General features: G+C 39.7%; 1 protein-coding gene across 2 annotated transcripts; it reads left to right on the top strand.

The window, feature by feature from the left end:
• Positions 1-4,832: 4,832 nt before the first annotated feature.
• On the top strand, positions 4,833-9,060 carry prelid1a (PRELI domain containing 1a). 2 transcript variants are annotated; one of them, XM_039653906.2, is made up of 6 exons: positions 4,833-4,970; positions 6,029-6,137; positions 6,264-6,489; positions 6,929-7,042; positions 7,252-7,330; positions 8,421-9,060. In XM_039653906.2, the coding sequence occupies exons 2-6, from the start codon at positions 6,046-6,048 to the stop codon at positions 8,540-8,542; spliced, it is 633 nt and encodes a 210-aa protein (XP_039509840.1). In that variant the 5' UTR covers positions 4,833-4,970; positions 6,029-6,045; the 3' UTR covers positions 8,543-9,060. The 2 variants fall into 2 exon arrangements, with proteins under 2 accessions (XP_039509840.1, XP_039509841.1); XM_039653907.2 differs by having other exon boundaries at positions 4,847-4,970; positions 6,032-6,137.
• Positions 9,061-9,398: the final 338 nt, after the last annotated feature.

Here is a 9,398-nt window from a genome sequence, read left to right as displayed (position 1 = left end):
CCTATACTAATAGCACACTTATTATCTTATTATTGATTTTCCAGTAACAGTTTTTCAACTGAAGAATATAAATAGCTGGCTGATTTTTCCATTTGTCATGACATGGTTAGATTCAGATGGTCATTTATTAATAATATAATTTCTGAAGTTGGGTATACACCTTTGAAAACGTCACCATATTTGCAATCAAACCATCAGATTTAAAAAATATGACACTATTCATTTCATATAATAAAATGTAATGTATTGTTATACCATGAAGCAATATTGTATTCTCCATCAAGCAGCGTAAAAAGCTTTCAGAATCTTTGCATTTATTTTAAATAATGTTTTTTTCTGTATTTTTTAATTTAATGATTTATTTATTTTATTTACGAAACTAAATAGAAAATGGTACAAACTTTGAAGTGGTTGTGGTGAAGATCTGAGAAAGCCTTGAGCCTCGTTGTTCCCTACGCTGCCTTTACACAACGACGAACATGCTGTGTTATTGCCTCATGACATCATCTTGTGCAAAACTCTCACTCATTAAGTCTGGAGTCAGCCGTGGCCAATCACACGAGCTGTAACTGTCATGTGACTGATCAGGATCAATACAACACCTGGAGATCTTGAAATCCACCATCTCTGTTTATGGCGCCACAGCACAATCGACTGAAACATTAGTCATGTGACTAATCACTGTGGGCCATATGAGACGACATCATCACAGCTCTGATTGGATGATGGCACTACAAGAGCACACACAATCCCAAACCCTTCACTAGTGACTATTTTGAGCTGTTACCTGAAGTCCATTTCATGCTTCAAGAGAAATAGTGTATTCATGATATATTTGGACTTCCTGTCGTCAGAAAACACAACAAATATTGAACCGCTGTCATTTCTTTGTAGAAAGCGAACCAGCCCAAACCTGATCCCATGGTTACAAATGGTTATCCACCCATTGCATTGTGGGACACAGTCTCTACACAATGTGCTTTGTTGTATAATGCAAATTTTCATACAGTGTGTGACCCTGGACCACAAAACCATGACATTGAGATTTATACATCACCAGAAATCTGAATAAATAAGCTTTCCATTGATGTCGTTTGTTAGGACAATATTTGGCCGGGATATCTATGTGAAAATCTGGAATCTGAGGGTGCAAAAAAATCGAAACATTGAGAAATCGCCTTTAATGTTGTGCATTTACTGTATGTTCGGTAGGAAATTTACAAAATATCTTAATGGAACATGATTTTTACTTAATATCCTAATGATTTTTGGCATAAAAGAAAAATTTATAATTTTGACCCATACGATGTTTTGTGATGTGATTCAGGGTCACACACACACATAGCAAGATTTGAACAAAGTCTTTGAAAGTATACAAGCATCGACATGCAACCAATGAGTGAACATTAAACTAATGAATGTCTTTGTTATTCACTTATATTAACAGTTTGCTGATGAGTTAAATTGTTTGACCTGGATGAATTTGATTGCATGTGTTTTGTGTCAGTTTGCATAAACTTCATGTAAATAAATTGCTTTAGGCTACTGTATTTACACTGTAAGCTGTGAAGGTCATGATGTGCAAATCGCTAATGTAATCTTGCTTCGCTGGCAAATGTATCTGTGGAGTCAGTGAGATATGAAATTATTTTAAGTATTGCTTATTTAATCTGATCTGTGAGAGAACCGAATGCACTGGAGGCAGGCAGACTGGATGAAAGCTAAATAAAACTACAGCAACATTTGCATATTGTTTTTATCTGTCTGGTGCCTTATTGAATCTACTAATCTATTTTAGCAGGAGAAAAAGGCCTTGTCAACACAAGACATAAGAGAAAAGGTCTGCTTCACAGCAACATTTGGCTGAATTATGAAAACAATGCAATAATGTCCACACTGCAGCTGCTGTATTATTCATCTGCTGTACACAACTCCGAGTTTTCATGCTGTTTTATTCTGTGTGTTATTGCACACGGGGCACAAAGGGAAAGAAGCATCTGCGACACAAACCTCTAGAGCTGCACACAGAGGAACAAGAGTGTGTTCATCACACCGATGTCTATGGGCCACAAACATGATTGGGTGGTTATTTTGAAATCTGGCAATTTACGAAAATGACTTCATCAGGAGAGTGAATTGTCGGCTATTTCCTGAATAATTTTGCTCTAAAAGTAGCAAATCCTGTGTCCAAATGGGGGCCTGTATATTACTGTGTACATCTCTATATATTTTTATTTTTTGACCACGGCAATAAACTAAGGCTGTTGTTTTCCTGTCAGGTTTGGATCTAATCTGATCAGGTTCTGCCCTCTGTTGGACAGAAGCGGAACATAACCAAATACTAAATAGTTACAATTTAATAAACAAAGCTAGTGTGCATATGGTAGCTTTTCCTATCTTTGTATTGTTTAATATAGAATTCCATTTCCAAAGCAATTACAGTTTAGCTATTGATTTATTATTTTACCAGCATAAAATCTTCGCTGGTACGAATGATATGCCTTTAAAAAAGTTATTAAAGCACACAGTTAGGTTGTTTGTTTTTAAACAAGGGAATAAACCGCTAGTTGAACGAGATAAGTAGTGAAACCCATTTATTGTCCTTGACAGAGGATCCGAAACTGGATAATGCGGTAAGAGAAATGAAAACACCGCAGTAGGCTATAGCTATTCATTTCGTACAGGTCTGAAGCGAATGAAAAATGCGGCTTGCTTTATAGTTTTACAAATAATAAATGATATTTCCATCTCGAAAGAACTTGTGTCAGGGTTCTGTCCTGTTAAAAAGTGTTTAAATCATGTAGCCTGTACTAAAAACAGACGACAACTTTGTCAAAACAATCCCTGTTCACACGCATCTGCAGAAAATGACTAAAAGGGCTGTATTATACAGTAAAAGGAGATATCACTTAAAGGGAGGGTTGAGTGCGATTTCACTTTTTTCATGTTAAATAGTGTGTAATGTTGCTCTTGGTGCATGAACAGTATCTGCAAAGTTGCAGCGCTGAAAGTTCAGTGTAAGCAGAGATACCCTGCGTCCCAATTCGCATACTATCCGTCCTAAATAGTATTCGAAAATAGAATTAGTACGTCCCAAATCGTAGTATGTTGAAATCATAGACTGTAAAAAAATACAGTTGAAATGAGTGTTTCAAAGATACCCGGATGGTGTAGATCGATGCACACTCTAACGGCTGATATTGCCCACAAACCATTGCGCGTTGGACGAGGATTCGGTTAGAACTACAAACACGAGTAAAAAGTGTTAAAAAACTACAGACACGTAGTCGATACGGAGGACGCGCGAGTCCCCGCGGTTGTGTAGTAGAGAGGTTTAGATAAAGAGCTTTGAGTAATTAATTATCAGTATCTAACCTGACGAAAATGAATTTATTAAATGTTGTCCACATTATATTGCATTTGCAGCAGCATTGTGAACTTTTGTAAAGACACGTTTAGCCATTACGTTTTAAATGCATTTATATTCAAATTGCAAACACGAGGAGAGCATGAAAGACCCACAACTGGCAGATGGATGTGCTCTCCGAAACGGTTGGAAATAAAATTAGATATAGAATGGAGGATTTTAACTGTGACAAGATGATTGACAGGGCAGTTTACGGTGACAGGATGCACGCAGCACGCGACAGAGCTGTCCGTTAAAGATGACGTGTACGTCCCAAAGCTTGCCTACTCTACACTCAAAAGTATGTACTTTTTCCTCACAAAAAGAGTACATACTTTTAGGGCGTAGTATAAGTAAGCGAATTGGGACGCAGTGATCGTCTTTTATAAATCAGGAAGTATAATTGCCTACAAAAACGATTCGATTGGGACTGCAGCTGGGTTATGGTACGTCACTAACCCACACATTTACATCAACCTCAACCACTCCCTCCGGAATATGCAGAAAATGGCATGCCTATATTTCTGAGGCTCGTCGAGTGTGTTCATCCAGCAGTCCGGTCTTCTGTATTCGAGCTTCCCACAGACGCTGTACTTCGTCAACAATGGATACAATTTATGTTTGATTATGTTCCTGAAAATGACGATCGTAATCTAGCTCTCTGTGCTGCGCATTTTACGGAAGACAGCTTCCAGAATCTCGACGAGTTCAACACCGGATTCAACAAGAAACTGTTACTAAAACATGAAGCAGATCCGACTTTAAAACAAGAGGCAGCAGCAGTTGTAAAAAAAGTCATTTTTTTTCATTTTCCCATTCATTTTCAGTTGGGGTCATTTTGACCCCAAACAGCTTAAATGGTAATTTTTTTTATTGGCCATTTCTTTTCTTTTTTTTTTACTGAAAATGAGAAGCCATGCTAAAATCGTATTAGTGTTTTTAATCAATAAACAATAGCCTATGTTTTATATCAGCGCCAGTAAAACATCATATTACTCTGGCAAATGAGTTGAACATAAATCAAATTGTGTGAATAATAGTAATTAAAATAAATCTAACACTACAACCTTCGGTACATGAAAAAAATAACTTTTGGTGAATTTCTCTATAAAATAATGATGTACTTGTGCATGGAAAACATCGGTGCCATTTAATGGGAGAGATAAAGTTGCTTATAAGAGAATATTCAGTCAATTAACTGTATTAGGGTTTGCATATGGGTGTATATTACACATTATCAAACACAATAGACCAACACAATCGCTCAATTCCCATTCAGATCACACGTGTGAATATTTTAAAGACATTTCTAATTTAAACCTATGATTTTGTTTTGTTCATATGGAATTGATGATGTTTAAAAACATTTAAAAATTTCAAAACGTAATATTTTAGGGTTAATAATTTAAGGGTTGTGGTGGTCTTCCGGAAGTGTCGTCACTAACTGACCATGACCTTCCTCTCGTCTGTCACGTAGTCGTGTGTGTAGACGAGGCACACGAATGATTGTGCAATGTAGGAATAGAGAAATCACCTCGTACAACGACACAGTCTGTTTACTCTGGTAAGTGCTCATTCACATTAATTTCATTGGTGTTTGTTGCACAAACAGATCGTCATTCAGAAGAGAGAGAGACAGTTGAACATGCGTTAGCCGCGAGCTCAGCTAGCATCCGCTTCACAGATCATATCAACTCTTACATTACTGACTAATACTCCTAATGTAAAGGGTCTATTAATGGATTTTCATGGCCGTCAATGTGTCCATTTAAGTGTGTATTTCTATGGCTGTGTGGGTTTATCGTCTCTAAACTCTGATCTCTGTTTTCCTAATATAAGTTATCCCATATAACGTTAACGTTAATCCCATATACTCGGATTCATTGAGTTAAATCTAGTCAGCTGTCTACAGTTCTGGGAAAGCCTTATCTAGTTCTTCTTAACCCCCCGAACTGGTTTCTGCTCACCTTTTGAGGAGATTATTAGTGATCTGCTTGCTAAGAGAGAGTTCTCCAGCTGTCAATCATCTGACATGTGTAGGTGTGCAGCTTTGAGTCATACACACGCACTCATACACCAGAGTTAAAGGGATAGTTCACTTCGAAATTAATTTTTGATATGTTTTAGCTTACCTCAAGGGCATCCAAGATGTCGGTGTCTTTGTTTCCACAGTATTTTAAATTTGTATATTTTTAGGTCAAACCGTTCTTGTCTGTCAGTCATATAATGGAGGTCTATGGTCACCACCTCAAAGAGCATGCACAGAGAAGTCCAGATTAAACATGATTTAATGACTGGTGAATGTAATTGATGGCATTAGACATGAAACGAGCGGTTTGTGTGAGAAAACGAACAGTATTTATATAGTTTTTACCACGTGTAACCACAGTCACTGAGGTCGCGGGCGCTTCGGTCTGCGCAAGCGCTGGAAGTGCAGAACGGTTTGACCTAAAAATATCAAAATTGACAATACTGTGGAAACAAAGACACCTACATCTTGGATGCCCTTGAGGGAAGACAAAACATACCAAAAATGAATTTCAAAGTGAACTATCCCTTTAAGAGTTGCCCATGCCTGTCGTGTAGATCTCAACTATTAGCTGTTTTTGTCTTTTGTTTTAGCAGGTTGAGTGGGAACAATGGTGAAGTATTTCAGCTGTACAGGCTGTCTGAAGAGCTCTTGGGACCAAGTGTTTCTGGCCTTCTGGCAGAGATACCCCAACCCTTACAGGTGCTGTTACCTTACAACACATACTCATCATGCTATTATATATTAATATACCCCAACCCTTACAGGTGCACATATTTATATTCATTTGTATATTTAACTTAATTTTGTTTTGTTTTTATTGCCCAGTAATCATGTTTTAACGGAAGACATCATATTCCGGGAAGTCACTCCCGACAACTGCCTGATGTCCAGACGTCTCTTGACCAAAACCAGCCGGGCCCCTCGCTGGGCGGAGAGGTTTCTGCCCGCACACATGGCCCAGAAGGCCTACATCATCGAGGACTCAGTGGTGGATCCTCAGGGCCGGACCATGACCACCCTCACCTGGAACATCACCCACGCTCGAGTGATGGTGCGCCGTCTCACACACACACACACTCCGTTACAAACCCTTGATGTGTTTCAGGCTCTCCAAGAGCAGGTTTTCCAGCTTGAATGTTGATTATTCTCCTCATATTCTCCATTGTTGCGGCTCCTCTCTCCCCAGTCTGTCAGTAACGCTCTGTTCACTTCCTGTCTCTATGAAGCCCCTCCTCCTGAAAAGCACATTGTGCTCTAATTGGTCGGCTGGAGCCATGTGTTGTGATTGGTTGAGCGCTTCGAGTGTGTTTGGGAAACGTCCCGCCTCTTTCCATAACCGCCAGTTTAACACACTACTAACTAACTCAACAAGGCCCCGCCCCTTTATCCTGCGCATTAATTATTATAATGAGGAATATTGTGACGTGTTGAAGGCAATAAAGGTGTTTCATGAGTTCAGAAACCCTGAGATGATCTGTGTGTGTGTGTAGAGCGTGCAGGAACGGTGCGTGTATAAGGTGAACCCTGAGAACAGCAGCTGGACGGAGATCCAGAGAGAGGCCTGGGTTTCCTCCAGACTGTACGGCCTCTCTAAAGCGGTTCAGGTCAGTGGGCGAGTGTGTGAAGATTTATTTGTTTATCACTTTTATTATTATCAAAGAAATCATGATGCATGTTTTTCAGGATTCTTTGATGATTAGAAATGTAAATATGAAGTTTGATCCAGATTGTTCAGTCTGGATGTTCATGTGTGGTGTGCAGTTCGCTCGTCTGTCTGTGTGCTTGAGCGTTTCCATCTTTATCCCGTTCTCAGGAATTCGGACTTGCCCGGTTTAAGAGCAACGTTACCAAGACCATGAAGGGCTTTGAGTTCATCCTGGCCAAGATGCAGGGTAAGACGCCTGCCAGGGTTCAAGTGTACAGTAGCGGTTTTTGAGGAACACACTCCAGGATGTTTCTCCGTCCGTGTAGTGTCTTCAACGGGGTCAAAGGTCAGATGTGAGTTTCAGCTTCAGAGTCTCGACACGATCCAAGAGTCTGATCGAGACAAACCAGCGACATTTACAACAAAACACACATTTATATACTTTACAACCACTAATGCTGGTCTTGCACTCGCTGTGATGCGACACGCGTTACAGTAATCAGGGTGAAAGGTCAAGCGGGAAATAGTGGAACGGTTGTTAAAATCGTTGTTTTACCTTTATTTTTACTCAGTCTTTGCACGTTTCCTTTGTAAACACTGGGTCTGTTCTTACACCTACGTCCCGCTTGACCTTTCACCCTGATCACTGTAACGCGTGTCGCATCACAGCGAGTGCAGACCAGCATTAGTGGTTGTAAAGTATATAAATGTGTTAGAGCCAGACCGGTATTATCGGCCGATATTAGGCATTTTCCAAACTATCGGTATCGGCAGTTATAATGGCCGATAAATGAATATTTCATAAATAAAATAAAAACGGACGAACCACGTCATGAGTGTTGGAGTTGTATAGTTTGTCCACCAGAGGGCGCTCTACACTCGTTGAGTTGGTCACGATACATACATTGCTTGAATAACAATTAAAAGAACATCCCCATCAGTTCTATCATGTCCAGCTATCATGTCCAGTTTCAAATAAATAAATAAATCGGCCGATATATCGGATTTTAAAACCCAAAAATATTTGTATCGGCCTTCAAAATCCTTTATCGGTCGGGCTCTAAAATGTGTGTTTTGTTGTAAATGTCGCTGGTTTGTCTCGATCAGACTCTTATTTCCTCGGCTGGATCGTGTCGAGACTTTGAAGCTGAAACTCACATCTGACCTTTGACCCCATTGAAGACACTCTATGGAGAAACATCCTGGAGTGTGTTCCTCAAAAACCTTCATTTCTGTTCCACTGAACAAAGAAACACACGAACATCTTGGATGACGTGAGGGCGAGTAAAGTTAATTGTGAAGTCCTGCTGTAAGTGTTGCATCTGGTTCTCCTGCAGGTGAAGCTCCCGCACGGACGCTAGCTGAGACCGCGACAGTGAAGGCTCGTGAGACTGCGCTCGCGGCTAAAGTGAAAGCTAAGGATCTAGCCTCTCAAGCGCAGAAGAAGCAGTATGTATGATGAAGAAACACACGCTCTTCCAGCGCTGACGGCTCGTGTCATTCCCGCACATTTGGACACGAGGGGCATTATCCTCTGGATCTCGTATGGATTTAGTGAAACCAACGTGCTCTTCGACTGAAACCTCCCGTGACCTCGGTTTAATATACTTCATCAAGTCAGATTTTACATGAGACTTTGCATTGTTTTGATTGCTAATTTAATTTCTCTGATTTTGTTGTACTTCCGTCATTATCTCCTTGAATCTTCATGTTCACTCAATGTGATTTGCTGCTTCAAATTGAAGTTCTATCATTGACGGTCCACAGCTCCAGCAGTCATTGCCGACGACATTACAAGTGAATTATTGTGAAAATAATGAATGATTACGGCTTGTGAGAGTCGTCTCAGAATGCCTGATTTCGAGTGTTTGAAACAAGAAATGCATTTAATGCAAAGGAGAGAGACAAGGTTTTATAACTCTTAACAATTGTTTGTGTTCAACCGTTATCACCAATAAATATTTTCTAAATATCTGACAGATTGTTCTCTTATTTGTGATTTCCTCTGCACTGTGATGATCACTATTGTTATGAATCAATGCCAGTGTTTGTAACACAAACCAAAGTCTTCATGAAAGGGAAGTTGCGCTGGTCTTTTCTCATCTATTGTGTCGTATATCCCTATTAGGGATGCGCGGTATACCGATATTGCAAAAATACCGGTATTTAATAAATTTAAAACGGTACAATATCATCATTTTGTTAAATTCGGTATTTGATGAGCTGCTTTTCCGAAGTTCTCCACTAGGCGGCAGTGCGCTACCGAAACTGACGCAAGTCACGCGAAACTGGCAAACGAAGGAACACGGTGGAAA

The sequence above is a fragment of the Pimephales promelas genome, chromosome 9, assembly GCF_988280905.1.
Source record: "Pimephales promelas chromosome 9, fPimPro1.hap1.1, whole genome shotgun sequence".
Taxonomy (NCBI): Eukaryota; Metazoa; Chordata; class Actinopteri; order Cypriniformes; family Leuciscidae; genus Pimephales; species Pimephales promelas.
This window is presented reverse-complemented; position numbering and strand designations above follow the sequence as displayed.

Coding starts and splice junctions, on each gene's coding strand:
- prelid1a (XM_039653906.2), top strand. CDS start 6,046: ATGGTGAAGTATTTCAGCTGTACAGGCTGTCTGAAGAGCTCTTGGGAC. Junction 6,138..6,263: donor AGATACCCCAACCCTTACAG/GTGCTGTTACCT, acceptor TTTATTGCCCAG/TAATCATGTTTTAACGGAAG. Junction 7,043..7,251: donor GCCTCTCTAAAGCGGTTCAG/GTCAGTGGGCGA, acceptor TCCCGTTCTCAG/GAATTCGGACTTGCCCGGTT.